At 44.5% G+C, this 21,531-nt stretch overlaps 1 protein-coding gene across 13 annotated transcripts in view; it reads right to left on the reverse strand.

Annotated features, from left to right (window-relative positions):
- depdc5 (DEP domain containing 5, GATOR1 subcomplex subunit) overlaps window positions 1-21,531 on the reverse strand; it is a 222,700-nt gene that overhangs the window by 118,384 nt on the left and 82,785 nt on the right. For 12 of the 13 annotated variants that reach the window (XM_061695209.1, XM_061695212.1, XM_061695211.1 and 9 more), the window contains 4 exons: window positions 21,296-21,496; window positions 15,126-15,261; window positions 1,855-1,943; window positions 1,618-1,671 (listed from right to left, as the gene is read on the reverse strand). In XM_061695209.1, coding sequence (XP_061551193.1) covers window positions 1,618-1,671; window positions 1,855-1,943; window positions 15,126-15,261; window positions 21,296-21,496 — 480 coding nt within the window. The remainder of the gene's footprint in view (window positions 1-1,617; window positions 1,672-1,854; window positions 1,944-15,125; window positions 15,262-21,295; window positions 21,497-21,531) is intronic. The other variant, XM_061695210.1, reaches the window with a different exon arrangement.

Raw genomic sequence — 21,531 nt, forward strand, 5'->3', positions numbered from 1 at the left:
TCCCTTTCAAGACTCAAGAGTGTTGGGAAGTTGCCAGATCAGCCATATGTCCACAAGGCTAAGATGGTTGCTTGTGTTTCACTTACTGGGTGTAGCTTGAAGAGCTCTAACACATTGCTCTTCACAGTCCTGCAGATTGACCCATTTACATTGCAGAGAGAAAGGCACTCCTCAATCACTCTCATCTCAAGGTCTGATTCAAGTTGAATCATGCCTGATCCCTCCGCAAAGTCCTATAGCGCGGCGAGCCCCAATCTTAACGGGAGCATTCATGACCGACACACAACTACGCAGATGAGTTTAATGACATCATCTCTCTTCATATGAGCACCAGATGGTGCACAGGTCATTTCTCCAGCGAAATTCCGCCTCTTATTCCCATGGATGGGTGAGAGGCTTGACCTTTGGGAAGACTCACTCAGGAAGGTTACAACATTTGCTTGGTCACCTGGAAGTGCAGTCTTCAGATCATGCTTTAACTCTGGTGACACGACCAGGCCAGAGCTGGTCTTGGTATGAGCAGCGCTTTCATTTAAACCTAATATTAAGGCTCAATGACGATGGCTGCCATCTTGAATATGCAGGTAGAGAATAGGTTATATCACCACATCCACATCATTTATGAATGTCTTGACCCAAATAATCTCAAGAAGATGGCAGCACTTTGGGCCAAACCATTAAAATGATCATTTCTAGTTTAGCTAACTATAGCCATTTTGGCTTTAAGGCTCTCACAATATTTCCCCACATTTTTACGAGGGGCACCCAGGCTAACTGTTTGGTAAATAAAAGGTACACTTACTAACCAACCAGTATAAAAACTGAAGAGTGTTCATGTGCCTATCAAAGTTACACTACAGGGGACAAGGGACAAGGACAAGGGACAAGAAAGGCACAAATGGCATCATTTGCTAAATTAACGTAGTACCACCTAATGCTAACGTGAGCAAACCGATATGCATTATGAGAAATTCAACTTAGCCAATAAACAAATATTAAAAGAAAACCTTAAATCTGGCGATGTCCACTTACTTCTCTCAAGGACGCACTCTCTTCCAACACTCTAGCACACTTGTCAGGTCATACAGTATTTACATCATGCACGTAGCACGGCTCTCTCTTTGCCGCACGCTCGACCACCAACAATTTGACCAATCAGTATGCAATAAGCGTCCATTTTGAACATGTGACAGAACACCCACGAACATTTTCATACAGTATTGTCAACGAAAAAGCACACACGGCATCAGGATTTAGTCATCAAAGTGCCTTGTTTAGCTCATCCCTGTCATGTTTTTGTCATGCAAAAGGGGCATCAGCTAAATCATTTCATCATCATCATCATCATCATTGAGAAAAACAACACTGTTGGTTCCTTAGATCGTAATGTCCATCTTATTTTAACTTTTTTTTCTTTTTTAAATCACTATTGATGTTATTATTTCCATCTTGTGATTATAATGTCTGTTTGTTCTATCTGAAAAAATAACTAATTGTGTGGGGGGGAAAAAACATACAGATGACAAATCCAGTGAGAAATGAACCTTCACTCTCTACGGTCACGTGACGACTATAGAGGACCCATAATAGTAGTTTGAATTTAGTTGAATAACTTACTTGGATTGGCACCACTTTGGGATGAGTCATCAAATTCAGAAGCACTGTTGGCCCCTATAAAGATGTTAATTTTTAGGCCAGATGACAGAGCAGCAAAGCTGCATTTTTACAGTATATTAATTCAAGTCCAGCCAAATTTGATGATTAACTGAGGCATAGCATTGTGAAATATTTTTTAAATTGATTTAAAAATCTTTTTTTTTTTCCCCATCATGGCATGTTTTTGAGTATGCTTACCACCACTGTTGGCAGGACTTTGAGCGTATTCTTCCATTCCTCCATTAATGTAGAGGACATTCTCGTCTGCTTTTGCGTAGCTTGTTTGCCTGAAACAAAAATGGTCTACAGTTGTTTACTGAGCATTCAGATAGTTAGATACAATTGCTTTCAACATTAAGGTTGTGGACAATAATTACATAAGAAGCTGGCAAATTTGCGGATAGCCTTCAACTAACCATTCTGTAATGGTACCTTACACGGAGAACTGTGAAAAACTCAGCTTTGATGTCCAGCGTGATGTAGGCTATTATTATTTTATTTATTACTATACAGCCTGTCATTGCTGCTGTCGTCATCTTCTCCAAGCTCGAGAGTGAACCCAGTCAGCAAACATCCGTAGTACCGACATTGGCCTTACGATGGATCGTTTGCCAGCTGTTGCTCAGTCTGACAAGCATCGGCTGAAAAGCATGTATTTCCCAGCTTCAATAAACACCTGAGCAAGGTCGGGTTGCGTCTGCTGGCCAATTCCGCCCATCCTGCCCTGCTGTTGTGTGATTCACGAAATGTCTATGCTCCGACCGGCGTTTTTTTTCGGCCACCGGCCAGCCCAAGGACTGCCTCGAGGTACTCTGGGCGGGCATGTAAGAGTCTGCATTTACTAGCATTACTGTTTTGTGATAATTCATTAATTATGAATTATGAAATGGTTTGCCTTACATCGCTTCTGTTTTTTTTAATGTTGTTTTAACCATTTTTTTAAAACTTACATGATGACGTGAGATATTGAAGTGATGTACTCATTGTTTTTCCCCCACCCCTCCCTTTTCAGGCTGTTAAAGGAGGAATCGGGCGTTGAATTTACTGTTATTGATGTGCATTAATTATTATTCATTGTATTTTTGTCTTGTTTTTGCTAGAGATATGTAAAAAGTATGTAAAGTGTCTTAACGTAAATTCTGTCTTCATAATAAACACGAGTTGGTATTTTTAACGTCAGTATTGTTTTTCACATTGGATAGTAAATGTACTGAAACAACCCGTTTTGTTGTTGTTCGGGGTGACATTGTAGTAGGATTTCCAACACACCTTGGGCAAGTGAATGCAGCACTGAGCCCATCAGCGTAGCAAATGGAGCAGAACGACACTGGCTGGCGCTCCAGCTTCAATTATTCAGATGTCTTGTGGTGGTAATTTTCGATTAAATGCCAATGTCTTGGCAATATATTGTCAATGAGGACACACTGTAGTGATGGGAGGAACAACACTGGTGCGTTAGCACTGTGCCGTGCACACAAGAGTGAAACCCCGTATTGGTGCGTGTATCACTATAAGAAAAAAATAATGTGACCGATACAGGAAGTGTGTCGTTTGAATACGGCGCGCCAAATTGTGTTTATAAGGAAACAAACTGTCGAAATGTTGCGGACTTGTTGGATGGAGTTTTGCTCTTGCTGTTGGATTTTTGCTTGCCCTCACCTTGTTCCACTGACTTCATGGATCGTTCCCAGAAGTTTTCCCCAGTCTGAAATAATTTTAATCTTTTGACACCAAATAAGGTAAATCCTTTTCTCCTTTGGGCATTGTTTACTGTTAGTTTTTTAATTAAATATGTTTGAAGACTTTTCTGGTAAGAGAGTTTGAATTTCTTTCAGATAAATTAACTTTTAATTTTATTGTAGGTGAAGTGTCAGCTCTGCTCCACAGAGCTATCTTACATCAATAAGAGTACTTCATCAATGCTGTGGCATTATAGAGCTCGGCATGGCAGATACTCGTGTGAGTACCCCAGGTATGTTGAAATTCTCACACAAAATTTTAATTTTCAAAAATAGTTTATTACACACAAAAGGCTTTGTGTGTAATATTGTTTGTAAAAATGACAGTCCTTTAATAAGCTTTTAACAAAATATTTCCTCTTGGCTTGCAGTTCTGAACAAGCAAGCAGTGGATGAGGCTGTGGTCAACATGATCATCAAAGACTGTCAGCCACTCACCATTGTTGAAAATGAGGGATTCAGGGAGCCCCTGAAGCTTATCAACTCACACTTCAATTTTATGCTCACCATCTTCATCTGTACCCTGTTTCTTCTAAAGCAGGGGAACTGGTGTCGAAGAGGAATACATCGCCATGGAGCAAAGACACTTCAAAAACTTTTGTTCCTCAATAAAAATGCATAAATGAATACATTTTCAGTCTTTTATTTCATATGATTGAACACTTAAGTTAACAAAATACCATACATAAGTTAACATTTTTAACTCAGAATTTTATTACAGATAACCTTGCTATATTTTACATACCAACCCATTTTAGCATTTACGCAGACAAGGTTTTAAGGAAATTTTAAACTTTTCAACAACAACTCGGCAAACAAATTGAGCAAATGAAATTATACAATGAGATCATATTTTAAGGAAAGGATGAGCGATTAAATATTTCACAGGCTGATGTTGAGTTTGCAGCATTTAAGCTTTTCCATCTGATTTTAATTTTGCTTACCTGCAAATGATTTTAGAACTACTGCAGGGGTCACTATTGAGTGACCAACACAGTGTCAATACAGTGCCGACACAGTTTGTGTAGAGTGTCAATGCACTCCTAGAGGTATCACCATCCCATCACTAACAAACTGTCCCTGCAGCGTTAGGGTGATGGAATCTTTGATGATGGCCATTATATAAGCGACACAATGCCAATGAGCAAACGCTCTCCCTGCAACATCAGGGTGACGGAACTTTTAATGATGGGCTTACGTCAGTGCAACATACTTTTGCTGACAGGGAAGGTATTGTTTTTACTCTCATTAGTTTGTTAGTAGGTAAGAAAGATTATGGAGGGGGGGGGGGGGGGTGTACTACAACACTGATTTCATTTAAACTTTGTGCATATTGGACATGTGCCCAGCAAGAACCCATAACAATTTGGTCTAAAAGGTCCAAAGCCATCAAAATTAAATAAAAAACAAATAATAATAATGTATATATTTTTTTGCATGACATAGGTCAAAATGAGTCTGTGCCTTGGTTTAATTTTGACATCGACAAAACCCAATTCCACCGAAGTTAGGAGGTTGTGTGAAAATGTAAATAAAAACAGAACACTGTGGTGACCCACAAGAGGGAGACATTCACAAGGGACGTGTAGGGCTTCAACGAGTGGTTGGATGTTTGATGTAGAAACACTCAAGTTTGTATGTGGAGAGTAAAGTCACATGTGTGCCCCGAGGGAAGCCATACTCGGTGTTCGCTGATGGGTCCACTTAACTTATTAGGATGGCCAATCAGCGTACACCATAGACTCTCTACACTCACGATTGGCTGTCCTCAGTGAGGATGCCTCCCACCCTCCGCCGCCGTTCGTAATACAGACGTCATTGCCGTTCAAGGTAAGCTTTCTTTGATTAATTTCTTCACTTTACAAAGTTTTTATTGGGTCCGTCCAATGACTTATTTGCGTCGTCGAATGAATTTGTTTGTGTCCACACACGTTGCTTCCAAGTCATTAGTGCAACAGTTCAACAGGTGTCTGTGAAAATTCTAACTGAATTATGATATAATAGTATTCAGCCTATTACATCGTTTTTATTGGGTTAAAATGACTTTTTTGCGGCGAATGAATTTGTTTGTGTCCACACACGTTCCCGAGTCATGAGTACAGCAACAGTTCAAGAGGTGTCTGTGAAAAATTCTAACTGAATGATGATATAATAGTATTGAGCCTATTACGTCGTCGTTATTGGGTCACATTAATTGTTTGTGTTGACACACGTGGCTTTCCTGTCAGTCAGAAAGTTAATGGTAGATAGAAATTATAATATGATTTTATTTTCAGCACGATGGATTTCCATCCTCAATTCCGCTACCTGGCTTTCTCGAAACAGCTGACTCTGGAGTCTTCCAAGGAAGCCTCCAAGATAGCCCGAGCCTCTAGGTACACTGTAGGATGAGCGTGATGATGTTGATGATGGCAATGCCACTCTCAATAAATGTACATTGCTATCACGTGTGACATTATTTGATTATAATGACAAATTGGTCATGGTCGTAGGTCTGCAGCTATGGTCACGACCTGCAAAATGGCGGATCAGGTGACGGCGGACGCCAAGGCTCATGGCCCAGGGAGGAGGAGACCCCGGGTGCTGGCAGCTGATGCTCAGCGAGTGTGAGCTCCAGTTTGGTCAGTACCGGGGCCGGACCCTCAAGTGGCTGCTGAGCAATGACGTGGGCTATGCCTGCTCCATCCTGGCCTCTCACCAGAAGGAGCGGGACGGCGGAGACACGTCACAGTCGCCCCTGGCTCGGAACAAAGACGCCCTGGCATCCTACGCGCAGCTGTTCCCGGACTTGTCCCTGACCACCGACGCGCTCATGGGCGCGTCGGTGGTCAGGGAGATGGATGACAAGCTGCTGGAGTTCGGGGAGTACCGCCATGAGACCTATCGCTTCCTCTACGACTCCCCCAGCGAGGAGCATCGATCGTAAGTTGTCTTATTGCCTGTGAAAAATGTCATTAACCAAAATGAGGGAGGTTAGGTTAAATGAAATGATCCTATCCTAGATACGTGGCATGGATGAGGAAGATTAAGGTGTTCCAGGACTCGCGGTTGCACTCCTTCCAACAGTACATCCTGGGCCGAGACAGACAGGCCAAGTACAACGCAGGTAAACGTGGTCATCATAGAGACCATCATCATTATTAAAAATGATTGTTGACACTTACAGGCGTTTCTTTACAGGAGTGGGTGAGCCGTCTGACCAGCAGCTAATGGAAGCCGCCGCAGAAGTCAAGTCTCAGCTTGAGTGAATTTAATGTCTCTACTGTGTAGTCTGAGTGAGAATGAAATTACACTGACAGCTTCATGGGCACCGAGTACCTGGAGTGCAACGGCTGCCGCCGGAAGTACTCGGCCTGGGAAGAAGCCATTATCCAGCAGATGAGCATGTACCAACAGCTAAAGTTCCCGGCCGTCCTCACGTACAAGTAAGAAAGGAACCGAGCGAGCAGTGGTCGTCAGCTCAGCCTCGCACATCGCCGCATCACTTTGCTTCCCGCTAGGTTGGCCTGCGACTTGAAGGTGGTGCACATGCTGAAGGACCGCTCGATGGAAAATCCAGGAGGGGCAGGCCCCGCCTCAGCTTCTGTACGTGGACCGCGACTACTATCTGCGCAACCGGGAAGAGCAAGGTAGGTGTAATTGATTCTTCGGCGCGCAGGCTCTTTCGCGTCCCACTCTAACGCTCTCTCTTTTCCTGCGTGCCTTAGGTCGCGGCCATGTTCGGCGATTGGAAGTATCTGATAGTGTGGCTGGACGTGTGGCACCTCATGCGGCGCTTCGCCAGGGGTGTGACCACAGACGCCCACATCCTCTACGGTTTCTTCATGGCCCGTAGAGGATGGCCATGGCCATCTTCGAGTGGGACGCCGAGGACAGGAACCTGCTGAGACAGGGCAAGCAGGCCGAGCAGGCCGCGGATGGCGGCCGACCTGTCACTCTTTCGGCCAGGGAGCTGGCCCGACACTGCCGTCGCCGCACCAGAGGGGCTGAGGAGACGGAGCGGCTCATCCAGGAGGTGCTGGACCACTTCTGGGAGGCCAAGGATACGATGGGCATGGCTCTCCTTGACCAGGCCAGGACTCGGCACATCTGGAACACGCAGCGCCAGCACATGGCCTGCATCCAGGACCCGCCCGGCGTCCCCATATACACCAAGGTGGGGGAGGTGACGAGAGGTGGCATCAAGCTTCCGATATTCAAGTGCGCGCGAGGCTCCACTTCCCTGGAGTGCTTCCACCTCCACCAGTGCCGCTTCATTCCAGGTGAGGAGCGCAAGCGTTTTGTGGCGGGGGTTGTTGGCGGGCGGGCAAGCGTAACTCTCCTTCTGTCCTCTTTGGCAGGCACCGTGGCCAACGCCCTCCACTTCCAGGTCTACCTGCTGGAGGGCTTGACCCGGTGGAACGAGGACCGAGCCAGGGCAGCCGTGGTGGGGGGCCTGTCGACGACCTTGACACGCTGCTACAACTCCCGCCTGCTCACCGCTTTCCAAAAGCTGACGCAGAAGCTGCTGAAACGCACGGTGGTGGAAAACTATCCCGCGCCGGGGGAGTACACCGGTAAGTCGTAGGGGCGTGCCAGGCCAACCCCCTCCCTCTCTCTCCCACCGGCGTGACACATTCTGACTTGAAATTGCTCGCGTTCAGGGGAGCTCATCGGCTTGGACTACCTGTACGCCCAGACCGCCGCCGCGCTCCATCCAGACCGGTCGTGACAAGAAGGGGGAGGATGAGGACCCGACTGCTTGGATGAACAAGGTGGCGGAGGAGGAGGAGGACGACGGGGCGGTCGACGTGGAAGAGCCGGACGAAGGAGACCCGGAGTTCATGGCCTTGTCTGAGTCCATGATGGAGTGCCGGGACAGGGACAGGACGGCTGCGCCCCCACCACCTCCCTACGCCCACGTAGAGGATGTAGGCCTCTCCGTCCATTTGTCTTTTTTGCTGAATTGCCAGTCTGACCAAAACCCGCCCGTTTGACGCAGGACGTCCTCGGATCGGACGGACGCACGCCTGGCGTCGGCGCTGGTGGAGCTGCGTCTGTGTCCCTTTGTCACTCAGTCGCAGATGGCCAACATCAGGGATCTGTGGCTGAAGCTGGACTCCAGGGACAAGGCCCCCCATGCCCTTCCCACGCAGCACAAGGACAGGTTGTCCAAGGGCCGCTTCAAGACCTCGCCCAGAAATCGCAACTCGACGGGCGTGGACAGTGCCAAACGGTACGTGCGGTTTGTCCTGTAAGGTATGTGAGAGGTTTCCAGGCTGGCAACTCACGTGGCAGCGTTTTCTGTGGATAGTCTCGCCATCGGAAAGGGCACGGTGGTGGCGCACTTCCCGAGTGTGAGCAGGTTGATGGAGGCCATTTTCATCGAGCTGTGTCACATCCACGCTCAGGGGCACAGCCTGGCCGGAATCCGGATGAGCCGATGGGGGCTAGTGATGCATGACTTCGGGCGCATCAAACAGATCTGCAGGTCTGTGCAGCTGCTGGCCGCCGCTCCCATCCAGCTGGTGGCGGTCAATCACCGGTGGTAAGACTTCACAGTGGTAAGACTCGCTCACTTGCACGCATCCAGACCTGTATATTTTGTGCATTTTTATTTTGCCTTTTATTTATTAATTTTAATAGGTACAACCAGAGAAGCAAGGAGGAACTGGCCAGGGGGCTGTGCATAGTGCTTCCGGCGCCCACCGCAGACCAGGTCGCAGCAGAGGCACTCACACCGTCCAAGCCTTTACTGGAGAAAGCGGTGCAGCCCAGTAAAGGCCTGGAATACCACCACCCGAACGACACCTCTGGTCTGGGAGTCACTCACAGAGGGCCTGTCCTGCCAGAGCTTTTTGCAGCGCGTGTGTCCGCTTCATCCTCCTCCTCCTCTGTCGCCGCCGCTGCTGCTGCTGCTACATCCGCTTCGCCCTACTCCGCCACTGTGTCCGCTTCGTCCTCCTCCGCTGCTGCTGTGTCCGCTTCGTCCTCCTCCGCTGCTGCTGTGTCCGCTTCGGCTGCTGTGTCCGCTTCGTCCTCGTCCGCTGCTGCTCGCATACGGGAACATCAGATACGGCCGCATATGGGCTTCGCCACTCCAAGTGTCAGCACCCCCCCTGGCAGCAGTGGTGGTACCAAAAGGAAAAATGCAACTCAACATACATGCAAACTCTGTGGAAACCCCAAGTCCAAAGCTCTGTGGAAACCCCAAGTCCAAAGCATTTGGCCACAGCCGTTACAGGAACGAGCACTTTTGCTCTCAGTCGGCAGGGCGTTCGGTGGAAGACTGGCTCGCTGTGAAGAAGAGGGACGAGGCACAATCAAAGGTAATGCTGGAAACAACATATGCGTATGCGTCTTTCAGTCGTCTTCCCTTTCCATGCATCCTATCATTTTGCTCTCTCTTCTCACACGCAGGCCCAACATCGGCCCGTACGCCATCTGCTGCCTCAACCTCTCAACAATCCCCCCGTGTCCCAACACACAATAGCATCCAGCATGGTGCTGTTGTCGTCGTCGCTTGCAATTTCTGACCACTTACGTGCCTCTTTTTCCCGGGATACAATCAGGACTCTCTTGGGATCCTATCTGGTGTTGCCACCTCCTGAGGAGGAAGCCCCCAAACTTTTTACTTCCCTCCAAATGATCAGTGGCATCTGACCTATGCACAGATAAATAGTGTTTCTTTGTATTTATGTATTTATTTATTTATCTATTTGTTCATTTTAAAACGATTGCCAAAGATATATAGTGTTTCTTTATTTTTATTTCCATCCATCCATCCATCCATTTTCTGAGCCGCTTCTCCTCACTAGGGTCGGGGGCGTGCTTGAGCCTATCCCAGATGTCATCGGGCAGGAGGCGGGGTACACCCTGAACTGCTTGCCAGCCAATCGCAGGGCACATAGAAACAAACAACCATTCACACTCACAGTCATGCCTACGGGCAATTTAGAGTCTCCAATTAATGCATGTTTTTGGGATGTGGGAGGAAACCAAAAAGAGAAAAACCAAAAAGAGCCTGGAGAAAACCCACGCAGGTACGGGGAGAACATGCAAACTCCACACAGGCGGGGCCGGGGATTAAACCCGGGCCCTCACAACTGTGAGGCTGACGCTCTAACTAGTCGCCCACCGTGCTGCCTTATTTTTATTTATTTATAATGTATCTATTTGTTCTTTTTAAAACGATTGCCAAAAATACATAGTGTTTATTCATTTATTTTTATTTATTTATTTATTTATCTATTTATTCTTTTTAAAACGATTGCCAAAAATACATAGTGTTTATTCATTTATTTTTATTTATTTATTTATTTATCTATTTATTCTTTTTAAAACGATTGCCAAAGATACATAGTGTTTCTTTATTTTTATTGATTGATTGACGACAACAATGACGACAGCGTGTTTTTTTTGCTCTTAAAAAAACAATTGTTGGCTGTGTGTTGCTTTTTCACAAATAAAAATTGGTGTATTTTACTTAACTACTTCTGTCTTTTTCTCTTCAACATAAAACCAACACATATATAAAAAAATTGTAATTGTAAGGAATTGATTGGATGGGGGTACCGAACCCCCTTACATGGGCTGTTCGGTAGCTGTACGACCGGTGTCAGAGTTAGGTCCACATTGCCGGCAGTAAGTCAGACTCGTGAGGGTTGGACTCCAACCAAGGCAGCCCTTTGTCACCAATTCTGTTCATTACTTTTATGGACAGAATTTCTAGGCGCAGCCGAGGCATAGAGGGGTCCGGTTTTGTGGCCTCAGTATTGCATCTCTGGTTTTTGCAGATGATGTGGTTCTGTTGGGTTCATCAAGCCGTGATCTCCATCTATCACTGGAGCGGTTCGCAGCCAAGTGTGAAGCGGCTGGGATGTGAATCAGCACCTCCAAATCTGAGACCAAGGTCCTCAGTCGGAAAAGGGTGGCGTGCCCTCTCCGGGTCGGGGATGAGATCCTGCCCCAAGTGGAGGAGTTCAAGTATCTTGGGGTCTTGTTCACAAGTGAGGGAAGAATGAAACAGGAGATCGACAGTCCATTGTGGTAAAGAAGGACCTAAGCCGAAAGGCGAAGTTCTCGATTTACCACTCAATCTACTCTCACCTATGGTCATGAGCTGTGGGTCGTGACCGAAAGAACAAGATCCCGGATACAAGTGGCCGAAATGAGTGTCATCCGCAGGGTATCCGGGCTCTCCCTTAGAGATAGGGTGAGAAGCTCGGTCATCCGGGAGGATCTCAGAGTAGAGCCCCTGCTCCTCCACATCAAGAGGAGCCAGATGAGGTGGCTGGGGCATCTGGTGAGGTGTTCCGGGCATGTCCCACCGGGAGGAGACCCCGTGGACGACCCAGGACACGCTGGAGAGACTACAACCTTCGGCTGGCCTGGAAACGCCTCGGGATCCCCCCGGAAGAGCTGGGTGAAGTGGCTGGGGAGAGGGAAGTCTGGGCGTCCCTGCTAAAGCTACTGCCCCCGCGACCCGGCCTCGGATAAGCGGTAGAAAATGGATGGATGGATGGATGGATGGATTCACAAGCAAAGATGGAGCGAGGTTCACCTCTTTGTGAACAAGTGCGTGAGAAAATAGTCGAACAGTTTAAGGACAATGTTCCTCAACGTATCATTACAAGGAATTTCATCATCTGCGGTCCATATCATCATCAAAAGTTTCAGAGAATCTGGAGAAATCACTGCATGTAAGCGGCAAGGCCGAAAACTAAGATTCAATGCCCGTGACCTTCGATCCCTCAGGCGGCACTGCATCAAAAACTGAAATCAATGTGTAAAGGATATATCACCACATGGGCTCAGGAACACTTCAGAAAACCAATGTCAGTAAATAAAGTTCGGTGCTACATCCGTAAGTGCAACTTGAAACTCTGCTATGCTCACCAAAAGCCATTTATCAACAACACCCAGAAACGCTGCCGGCTTCTCTGGGCCCGAGCTCATCAAAGATGGACTGATGCAAAGTGGAACTGTGTTTCTGTGGTCCGACAAATCCACATTTCAAATTGTTTTGGGAAATTGTGGACGTCGTGTCCTCTGGGCCAAAGAGGAAAAGAGCCATCCGGACTGTTATGGACGCAATGTTCAAAAGCCAGCATCTGTGATGGTATGGGGCTGTGTTAGCGCCAATGGCATGGGTAACTTACATATCTGTGAAGGCACCATTTATGTTGAAAGTTACATACAGGTTTTGCCATCAAAGCAACGTCTTTTTCATGGACGCCCGGCTTATTTCAGCAAGACAATGCCAAACCACATTCTGCACATGTTACAACAGCGTGGCTTCGTAGGTAAAGAGTGTGGGTACTAGAGTGGCCTGTTTGCAGTCCAGACCTGTCTCCCATTGAAAATGTGTGGCACATTATGAAGCGTAAAATACAACAACGGAGACCCCGGACTGTTGAACAGCTGAAGCTGTACATCAAGCAAGAATGGGAAAGAATTCCACCTACAAAGCTTCAACAATTAGTGTCCTCAGTTCCCAAACGTTTATTGAATGTTGTTAAAAGAAAAGGTGATGTAACACAGTGGTAAACATGACCCTGTCCCAGCTTTTTTGGAACCCGTTGGGGTTAATCAAAGTTAATGATTATTGGCTTAAAACAAAAGTTTATCAGTTTGAACATTAAATATCTTGTCTTTGTAGTGTTTTCAATTACATATAGATTGAACATGATTTTGCAAATCATTGTATTCTAACACCACGTCCCAACTTCATTGGAATTGGGGTTGTACAAGTAGTGGTAAACAACAACTGGAAAATAAAGATAAAGAGGTAATTGATAGAGAAGCTTGTCCCCGTTTTGTTAGTCTGTGATGTTGACTTGCTGGATGAATAAGGTAAATGGCAAGTTTAAGACTACCTTTGTGTTCTTTGCTCAAAATAAACATGTAATTGTCCATAACCAATTTAGCCCATGCAAAGACAAAGGCTAGATGTGAGTCAGGTTATGCATCGTGTATAAAAACCTCAAGTTGCTGGTTTGAATTAACAGTGAGCGGAACATATAAGACATGAATAAAGACAAATTTTATTAAAATTAAATTACACCAGACAATGGAAAAAGGACATAAAAGGATGAGGTTATTTTGTCAGATATTGCCCTGATACTATCATATTTAGTTTACATTTATAAGGCAGGTTTACGTTTGATATTTCGGTGTTGACGATATATGGGACAGAGGCAAACTTCTATGTTTTTTTAAACTAAAAGGTGACTTCCCACTTTGACTCCGACGTTTCGATATGAGCCAGATGTGAGCTTTTATTTTAAAGACTAAAAGCAGACTTCCTCCATGGAGCGCCGAGCTCCGGGCCAGATGTGAACTTTTATTTTGAAAATTTACCGAGTGGACTTCCTCCTCGGAGCTCTGAGCTCCACACTGTAAGCGCACCCGTCTCACCCAGCGGGGAAAGCCTCCCGACTTTCTCCGATGCTGTTATATCACCACTTCCATATATGGAATGGCAACACCCCCATTTCCATTGTTTTTGCGCTTTGACACGGGGGGCCTTCCACAGTGAGCAAGTGCAGTGTGAAAAGGCCTTTATGCTGCGCTAAAAACAGACGCCAGGCGCACGTCGCCTGCGCGGATCGGCATCGTATTAAGCAAAGTTAGCTGTAGCTCATAGGTTGCTGGGGCGGCTACCACGAAATAGCATGCACAACAAGCATTCCACCCATGAACAGCAGAAAGCAGTGAGTTTGGGCGACAATAGTGACATTCCATTTGCACTAGTAGCCGCTGGCATGACGACGGAAAAGCCACGTGGTTCCCATAATTCATCACGACATGCAAATTTGAATTATTACAGTAAAAAAGGGGTCCGGTTTGGTGGCCTCAGTATTGCATCTCTGGTTTTTGCAGATGATGTGGTTCTGTTGGGTTCATCAAGCCGTGATCTCCATCTATCACTGGAGCGGTTCGCAGCCGAATGTGAAGCAGCTGGGATAAGAATCAGCACCTCCAAATCTGAGAACATGGTCCTCAGTCGGAAAAGGGTGGAGTGCCCTCTCCAGGTCGGGGATAAGATCTTGCCCCAAGTGGAGTAGTTCAAGTATCTTGGGGTCTTGTTCACGAATGAGGGAAGAAGTCCTTATCGTGTAAAGCCTACTTAAAAAGGATGTACTTGCATTATTATGCTCTAATAACATTATATCAGTGGGAAAAAAAAACATTGATACTATAATTTGTCTTGATAGTTTTTGGGAAAATATATCGTCCTAAAAACATTTGCTATTGTGACAGACTTAAAAACAATATATTGAGAGACAGCATGAGCAATGAGTAACAAAAATATTGTAGTAACGGTATAAAAAAATAGAAAAGAATTGTAGAAACGGTATAAACAAATAGCACAAAAGAGTAACACCTGCAATAAAAATCTGCAATGTAGCGGGACCGAAAACAAGAACCTTGAAATAGCGGAGGATGACGGTATCTTTATTCCATGATGTTAAGTTGCAGGAACTCATTGTTCGAGGGCTGGGACTCATTGTATCCATGACATGTGCTCACAGTCTTGTGTAAAATTATTTATGCCTCATATTTTGGAACACAGTGTATACAAGTCTGGAAAGCTGCTTTGTGCGCTTAATGCAAAAGTTATTTTAGAGGAGTTTTACATGAGAAGTGACCACTAATCATTCTGAATTTGCTTGTGTATTAGAAGGGTAATTATTTGCATGATTTTATTTTGCATGACATGAACTGAGATTTGCAAGTGTATCTAACCTTCCTGTGGCCTCCTGATATGCGACTTCCAGCAGCTCAGCTGAGATGTGGCCGTGAACTCTCTGTTGGCTGGCTTGCAACTCAGCGATGTTTTGTCTAGTCTGGTGATGGATTTGAATAGCTTCGCCAAAAGTATCTAAAGAACAAAAGAGGACTTCTTATACATACATACATTTTCCGTACCGCTTACTCTCACTAGAGTCACCGTCATGCTGGAGCCTATCAAAGCTATCTGTGGGGGCGAGAGGCAGAGGTGGGTAGATTAGCCAAGTATTGTACTCAAGTAAGAGTACTGTTACTTTAGAATAATAGGACTCAAGTAAAAAGTAGTCATCCAAATATTTACTTGAGTAAGAAAGTACTCAATGAAAAAACTACAAGTAAAAAGTAACTTGTGAGTAACTTCAGATGTTTTTTCTTTTTAAACCAGAGCATGAACATCAAATAAAATTAAATAAAAATAATAATATATGGGAGTTGACACACACCTTCCATCATTTAAATTTTTAACTGCCCAAAAACCAACAAGACATACATTGGGCCCTACAGAAACATTATTTGCTTTATTTGCTTAAATGACTTGAAGAAGCCGTTTGCTGAACAGACTTATTGATTGTGTGTGCATGTGCGACACCATAGTGATAGTGCTAGTTTTGACATAGCCACTGCCAAAACAACAAGAGAAACATCTGCAACTCACCGCAAGGTGTTTTCTCAAGTTAGAAGTGGGCTGAAATATCCAAGTTTGAGCGGTCATAATTTAAGAGCTGCATGATTAAGCTGTTGTTTTTTTGAGTCTGTAAAATAAAGTTGCGCGGCTGTTTTTGTCTCCCAAAATGAGTCATTTTGATTGGCTCGCAAAGGCTGTGTGTGCGGTCATGTGACTGCCTTGTGTCGTCTGAGTGATGAATTGGAGTCAAATGACAGAAATCCCGTTTGGCACAACGGGTACCTTATGCAGAAGTCAAAGATGGAGTATAAAAATAGACGCGCACACGCAAGAATGAATAAATAAAAGTAGCGAACGGCATGTCGATCATTGTAACGGAGTAAAAGTATCAATCCTTCTTCACATAACTACTCAAGTAAAAAGTATGGTGCATGTAAAGTACTCTGACAAGTACAGTTTATGGAAAAATTGTAGCGCGTTACTACCCACCTCTGGCGAGCGGCGGGGTACACCCTGAACAGGTCGCCAGCCAATTGTCAATCAAATATATACAAACTACCATTTGCGCTCACGTTCACACCTACAGACAATTTAGAGTTTTCAATTAACCTACCATGCATGTTTTTGGTATGTGGGAGGAAACCGGAGTACCCAGAGAAAACCTACGAAGGCACGGGGAGAACATGCAAACTCCACACAGGCAAGGCCGGATTTGAACCCGGGTCCTCTGAGGCAGATATGCTAACCAGTTGCCACCGTAAGCGCCTTCTTATACATACAGGAGATATAAAAAATTTCCCCACCCCTGTCCAAATGCAAGCTTAAATAAAAGATTTCAAAACATTTTCCCACCATTATTGTCATCCCTCCAACCTGTACAACTCAATTAGGAGAAAAAAAATGTATGTTGTTCTTTTGGTGATAAATAGTGTTGTTTGCACCAAACATAACTTTTGGAATTATAGGGATGGCTGATGGTTTCATCAGACCATAACACAGCTTCCCACATTGGTTGATAAGATTTAAAGATATATATATATTTTTTAACAGATAAGACTTGTGTGTTGCCACCCTACTCCATAGCAAAGAGAAAGAATACAGGAGATTGTTGTCACATGGACCTGATAGCCAGTACTTGCCAGAAAGACTTGTAACGGCATCAATGTTGCTGTCAGCCTCTTGGCGGAGTTCCTTACCAGCTTTCTTCTTGTCTTTTTTATTAATTTTGGAGGGATGCCCAGTGCTTGGTAATGTCACAGCAGTAGTGTATATTTGTTTTGGATAAAAACATAATTAATTTATGGTGGAAGATACATGCGGGCGTTACTTCTGGTTTAGTTCGACGTACATTTTACGTTTTACATTAAAATCAAACTCTCTTTGTCTCGAAAAGGGGCACCACGTCTCTTTTTATATGTGTACAATTCTCGAAAAGTGACAAAAATCCTCTCACATAATCTGAAGGTTTAACAAAGGAAAGAGGAGGAGGAGGGGCTGGCCGAAGCCACCCCATAGCTGGAGAGATGTTAGCCAGGAAGAAGAGCCAAGAGGCAGAGAAGGCGGAATTTAAGGGTTAAATTCCCAGGGTGCATGTCTAAGGGACAGAAAGTGGAGATGACCACACCCATTAGCTTGTATTTAGTCTAAAATTTTGACACATAAAATGGGTTTAAAAATCATATATCTAAAGAACTCCTAACTTTGTACTCTTACTCATAGATAAAGCATATAGAATGATTATTTAAACTTTAGTCTTGGCAAATCAACTAATTGTTCAACACATAATTTCGTACTGTTTGGATTTAAATCAACAGGATCAGTTCTCAAAGTCTCACAGCTGGATCTGTAAGACTGACACAATAAAGACACAAGACAAGCTGTAGCGTATATTGGTATTGGATAAAATGTATTTATGAAATAAATTTGATGAAGGTGAACGCCTTGGGTTCACTTCCGGGTTAGTTTGATTTACGTTTAACGTCACAGTCAAACTATCTGTCTCGTAAAGGGCACCACATATCTTTTTTGTGTGTGTAAAATTTAGGAAGAGCGACGAAAAAACTCTTATCAGTCTCATAATCTGAAGATTGCTAAATTTATGAAATACACGAGTACTCGATTACAGAGGTTTCATTATTAAACTCAAAACACACACAAAACACAAGGAGTGGAATTTTATAGAATATTTAATGAAATCTACGAGGGATCTATAGGGAACCACACTGAGGGAGCTAACTACAAAAAGGAAACTCGAATATTGGTGAAAGAAAGAAAAATAGGCGTATGAAAACGGAAATAGGACCATGTGTTGCTGGGCTAAAAATGACAATGTGAGCGTTTAATGCGTTGCGTCAGATCGAGAGGAACCAAAGTTGGAATTTGTGTGAAGCCAGTATTTTCCCAAAATTATTAGGCACTAATCTTGTACATTTTGGCAATGATTGTTGTGTCCTACTCACAACCGTAGATCCGTGGGACTTTGGGAACGGTCTTTCTATGCGCGTCTCAGGATGCAAACGAAGCAGGTTTAGTTGAAGAAGCACCAGCGGCCTCTTTTTGTTTTTTTTGTAAAAACAAAAAGAGGCGACAGAAGAAAAATGGAAATTGTTAGTCATGCTTTCGTTGGGAGAATATGACCGTCTCTCTTCTTACTTGTCCAGGGACCGGCTAGTAATTTATGAGAGAATCACGCTAGGCTGGAACTGCTACTTTTAGCAGCAACTGCTCTGATCCCCTAGCGGTGACTCACGTAGGCTGGAAAGCCAAGTCACCATTCCAGACTCGCGTTGGCCGAGCCGCGTGTTCAAAGAAAGAAAAGGGGAGGCGGGAGGGGTGGCAGCATGTCGATGCGGTGCCTAGGTACCCCTCAGCATAAACAACCAAAAAGCCAAGAGCGGGCGGGAGTCAAAGTTTAAATACACAAGGTGTGTCTAAGAAACGGGGGAGACTGAAGACCATGCCCATCGACTTGAATTCCGGTCTACAATTTAGCCATAAAAATGGTGTAAAAATCATACATTAATACAAAATACTCCCAACTTTGTACTCTTACTCATAGATCAAGCACACAGAATGGTTGTTTAAACTTTTCAGTCTTGGCAAATCAACTGCTTATGGTTCAATACAACATTTCATACTTTTCGGCTTCAAATCAAGACGAACAGTTCTCAAAGTCTCGCAGCTGGACCTGTAAAGCTGACACAATGCCAAGGCATACATTTGCAATATTTATGCAGAGTTCGTGAAATATCAGAACAGACGTATCTTTAGTTAAGGAAACTTTGAATGAGAGTCCACACATTGCAGTTACTCTCAAACGCCAGTAGGTGTCGTCTGAGTTCCAGGTATGTTCCCTGTGGTTGACAGGGTCCAACCTTTTGGTCGCTATCAGTTCTGCACATCACAAGGATCTTTGATGCTGAAACCCAGCTTCGACGGAAAGCTGCTAATTAGCATAAGGTCCAAGGTCTGACATACGCCAGGCGTCCTTTGGTGGCCGTCTCGCACAGCGGGGCGGCTTGGGAGAATGCAGTTTATCAAGCTGTTGGTGGGGGGGTTTTGCAGTGCCAACCGGGCCATAGTCACAACAAAGACATACATTTTGAATATTCCTGGAGGTTTGTTTGTTACAAACGTGGGATTTCCATGTCCACAGGCAGTGTCTCTAACCACCACTGGGGGGTGACCGTATTCCAGCACTAGTCCAGCAGTCATCACTTCCTTCCCCTCCCTCACCCATGCTGTGCAAGTCATTGAAGAGACCTTTATGGCCGCAGATGATACAAACCAGGTTTTCTGTCTTTTGTGGAAGCAAACTGGCTGGTTGAGGTTCAGGCGGCAGGAATGCAACAGTTTCAGTTCTTGAGGACTAATGACAACCGGGACATTGAGCGTCATCAATACACAGCTGTGCCATATTGTCTCCACTTCATTATGACTGACTAAACTGTGTTCCATGATTTTTTTAATGGCTTGATCTCATTTCATATCACAAAAACCTAGCATTCGAATAGGGATGTGTAGACTTTTTACATCCACGGTAAGTAGTCTGTCAAGTATGACGCTTGATAAACGGCTTTGTGGCACATCTGGTATATGAAATACTGCTTTTGTTTCCAAATCGTACCCCTGGAGACTTTGTCTTGTCAATTTTTATCATCATACAGTGGCATGAAAAAGTAATGAAGTAATTGACATCGATCAGTCTGGAAAGGGTTACAAAAGCCATTTCTAAAGTTTTAGGATTCCAGTGAACCATAGGGAGAGCCATTATCCTCACATGTAGAAAACATGGAACAGTGGTGAACCTTCGCAGGAGTGGCTGGCCTACAAAGAGAAGAGCAATGACTCGTCCAAAATAAATAAACTCAAAAACATCTGAATGATTCCTAAGACTTTGGGGAGAATATTATATAAGAGATGAAAAACTTGCTCTTCGGAAGGTGTGTGTACGGTGCGTAAATGTAGTAGAGCAATTCAGAAAAAGAACATCATACCAACAGTCAAACATGGTGGTGGTAGTGTGATAGGCTTGGGCTGCTTTGCTCTTCCAAGACCTAAACAACCTGTTGTGATTGATGGAAGCATTAATTCTGCTTTAACGGAAAATCCTGAAGGAGAATTTTCAGCCATCAGTTTGTGACCTCAAGCTGAAGCGCACTTGAGTTCTGCAGCAGGATAAGGATCCAAAACACACCAGCAAGTCAACATCTGAATAGCTTAAAAAAACTAAATGAAGGTTTTGGAGTTACCTTGTCAAAGTCGAGACCTGAATCCCATTGAAATACAGTGGCATGACCTTAAAAAGGCCATTTATGCTCAAAAACCCTCAATTTTTACTGTACTCAAACAATTCTCCAAGGAAGAGTGGGCCAAAGTATCTCCACAGAGATGTGAAAGACTCACAGTTATAGAAAATGCTTGTTTTCAGTGCTTGCCCAACCAGTTATTCGGTTTAGGGGGCCATTAGTTTTTCCACACATGGCCAGGTAACCTTTGAATAGGTTTTTTTCCCTTAATGAATGAAATCACCATTTAATAACAGCATTTTAAGTTCACTTGGGTTACTTGTCTGATATTCACATTTGTTTGATAATCTTAAACATTAAAGTGGAGAAACTAAGCAACAATATAAGAATTTGAGGAGCCCAATACCTTTTCATGGCACTGTCTAAGCTTCTTCACATTGACTTGAAAGTACCCCTTTTTTGGGGGGGGGGAACTGACATAAAGCCAAACCAGAGCCACATATAGGAACAGATATACAGAAACATAAGTTGTCTACATTCCTTACATTTCACATTCACGTTTTACCATTTTGAAAAGCAATGAGAAATTGCAAAATTAATTAACCTTTTCATAGCCAAATTTGAGCTGGCTCCATTGGCTTCTCAGAGAACTCGGGAATTAATTAAGGGCAGAAATATTGAAATAATGACAGAGTGATGAATAATTTAAAAAGATAAATAAATCAGATTATGCCAAAGAAATTATTGCTCACCAACAGGGAATGTGTGCATCCAGCGCCGGCGGTTGGATGTGAGCTTCATGGGCATCCTGGCTGGTGTGAAGGGATTTATAAGCGCCCTCTGGGGTGTATAACCTCCCGGCTGTATGAACAGCGTGGACTCAGCACTTCCCACTGTGAACCTAGCGGGGGCACTTGAGTCTCGTTGAGAGTCTACAGTCTTCTCAAACAACTCTGGGAGGGAAAAAAGCAATGAATGGGAATGAAAT

Source organism: Phycodurus eques, chromosome 13 (assembly GCF_024500275.1).
Source record: "Phycodurus eques isolate BA_2022a chromosome 13, UOR_Pequ_1.1, whole genome shotgun sequence".
Taxonomy (NCBI): domain Eukaryota; kingdom Metazoa; phylum Chordata; class Actinopteri; order Syngnathiformes; family Syngnathidae; genus Phycodurus; species Phycodurus eques.